The sequence below is a fragment of the Theileria equi genome (genome assembly GCF_000342415.1).
Source record: "Theileria equi strain WA chromosome 4 map unlocalized gcontig_1105316255045, whole genome shotgun sequence".
NCBI lineage: Eukaryota > Apicomplexa > Aconoidasida > Piroplasmida > Theileriidae > Theileria > Theileria equi.
The window spans coordinates 1-2,914 of record NW_004668227.1 but is presented as its reverse complement, the minus strand read 5'-3'; the positions used below and the strand labels follow the sequence as shown (position 1 = coordinate 2,914).

General features: G+C 37.2%; 1 protein-coding gene across 1 annotated transcript; it reads left to right on the top strand.

The window, feature by feature from the left end:
* Positions 1 to 225: 225 nt before the first annotated feature.
* BEWA_000010 (hypothetical protein) lies at positions 226 to 2,466 on the top strand (the record flags this gene model as incomplete). Its single annotated transcript, XM_004832011.1, has 1 exon — positions 226 to 2,466. One exon carries the CDS (start codon positions 226 to 228, stop codon positions 2,464 to 2,466), a length of 2,241 nt encoding a protein of 746 aa, XP_004832068.1.
* Between the last annotated feature and the right edge of the window lie 448 nt (positions 2,467 to 2,914).

The following is a 2,914-nucleotide window of genomic DNA, read 5'->3' as shown; positions in this document are numbered from 1 at the left end:
TTTGCATAGTTATCATCATTCATCTCTAGTCAATAGTCATCCTTGTGCACTACTCATTACTCATTCATCCATAGTGACAATTCTGCTCACACCAGTTGAGACATTAACGGGTTACTACTGTGGAAAAATGTGATACTAAGACATACTTAAGACCTTGATGTGCTATGGAATATATTGAGAAGAGAATACTATGAGGAATATAGATATAGACAATGAGGATATAACATGAGTGGTGGAATTCGGTTGGATCTCGACCCAAATAATGGTACTACCAAGAAAGATAACGTAGAACGTACTGAGAATAGTGCAGATCATAAGGTTGATGGATATACTTCCTACAAATATGCCAAGCAAGATTCAAAAGACCCATTTGTTCTTTCTGCTCTCTTGTTTGGGAAGAGTCCGCTGCCGGGGATACTTTCATATCCTATCTTGGTTACATATGTTACAACCTACTTTAACAGTGTTGGGACAAAGCTCCTGCTAATGCACATTAGCGTTTCTGATGGAAATCATAAATACTATCTAAATCCGGATACATCTAGAAAGCCAGAGAATCTAGCATTTACAGAATTTATTCCTCAAAATAAACAATCTCTGAATTCTGACGAACTTTATGATATACTCCAGGACATAACTAATAATGATGGATTTGGCCTCGCTCAGTTTGGTAGTAGCAAGAGAAATAGAGCTAATAAACTTGTTGGAGAAAATTATCTGATATTCAACCTTGAAAGGGGGCCAGATAATAGTTACAAATCTGAAATTACTGATCTGGACATTAAAACTATGCCTGTTGATATAGTATCTGTTTCTGGATTTTCAAAGGTTCGACATACTCCAGATTATAGCCAATTTAGATTGCTTGGTATCAAACTTAAGAATGGTCAATATATGAAAGTTACAGACGGTTTTCCAAATGATCCTATCGAAGAATTTTATGTTTACTATAGAGATTCCGATCACAATTACAACGACCCCCTTCTTATAAGTTTAAAGATAGTACAAAACGGTATTTATGGTATTAATTATCTTCCGAGCAGGTATTATATCACGAAAAATATTTCCAACAACAGTAGAAAATGGGATATTCGTAAGATAGGATCGTATATAGATGAGAGAAATGGTGGACTTAGACAGGTTCTCCAAAGTATCTCCGCAAATGGCAAACTTGCAGTGGATTCTATAGAAGATTCTGAGCTCAGGGATAAACTAGGTGATACTAGTAAGGGACTTACCATTGATTTAACTCAGACAACAGCGGGAGGTAATGGATCAACTGGTGCATACACATCTGATAATATTTCTATCCCCTACAAAAGGGAGTCATCCACAGGTTCATACATTTATCATACCATTACTCACGCTTATAATTTCCCAAGTTTCACCATAAAGACTATTAACACAGTATCTGGAGAGATAGGGTCTGACAAGTTACCTCCTGGCACAGTATTTGGAAGGTTAAGAGCTAACTACAGTGGTGGAGACTATAACAATCTCTTGTTCCTGGAATTACTTTGCCTTTATAATTCCCAAGATACAAAATCTCCTAGATACGTTTATTACTATTCTAAAGATGGTAGTGGTCAATGGCAGGGCTATATTCTCAATACAACAGTTAGTGCGCGCACAACTGATATGGAAAGTGTCATAAAGCATCTGAAAAGCAATGGTAACAAGATAAACATTGGTAGTCTTGTCGATCAAGGTCTTGAGGGTAAAATTTTTAAATACTCACTAGAATCCTTTATAACTGACGATAAAAATGGTATATTATTTGACCTTACCAAAAAGCCCAAAGGTAGTGATTCTACCTCTCAAACTACATACTGGTTTGGTAACACAAAAATCGGTCTTATACCTGGTAAGTCTACTTCCGGACACCATAAAGTTAAGCATGATGTTGGTCAATCCTTCACTATTAAGGGTGTAAAGCTTAAAGATGGATCTTCTATGAGAGTTTCTGGAGGATTTCCCAGTGATCTCTTTACAAACTTTTTCGTCTACTATTCCAAGGACAATTATGAAAAATATGATGATCCCCTCCTTATAACACTTTCCATATCTACTCAGGGGGCAGGTCCAGAGTCTACTCCTGACATATACCTACTAGTAAAATCTAAAGATAATAAAAAATGGGATATTTACAGAGCTAGAAACATTAATGAGCATGAAGATGAAAATAAAGATCTTACAAAGATACTCCAAAACATATCTGGAGGAGGATTTGACATAAAAAGCCTTGAGCAGAAGGTAAAAAATAAGCTTGAAAAATATCAACAGGGTAGCGGAAAAACTTCCAGTAAAGAAACTGGAGCTGCAAAACCTCTGTATAAGACTGTTCTTGAAGGATTTGGAGGGAGTGGTGCAGGTGGTTTTGGAGCCTGGGAAGGATATAACTTATTATTGAACCCAGATAGGAGTCTAGTCATGCGACTGATCAGAATATTCAGACTACTACTTTAATAATCCATGTAATAGGAGACTAATCTCCCTACCCTTGGTAGGAGGTAGAGACTCTTCCCCTCTAGACTACTCTCTTGTTGCTGTACTGGAATGCTAGAATCCACATGACCTTTTAGAGTCTCTCACTTTAACTCTTGGTATACTCCATTACTCGTCTTGTTATTAAGGTGCATGTCTTGAGAGTACTTCCATCACTTGATTATTCTTGTTATTGCTCTTTGTGGTGATGGAGGGCATTACCTCACCTAGTCTCTTGGAATGGTAGGATAGTGGTCTGAGGACTACCCATGAACAAACAAATCAAGCAGTTATAGGCCTAGGTTATTATGCTTTACCCCTACAGATCCTACGGTTTTAAACTCTCCGCATGTTTTGGGGGTCTTCTAGCAACAGCAGACCAATGTCTAGATTTCTCTATTTATCTTCTCTTAACCTCTTTACAACATAC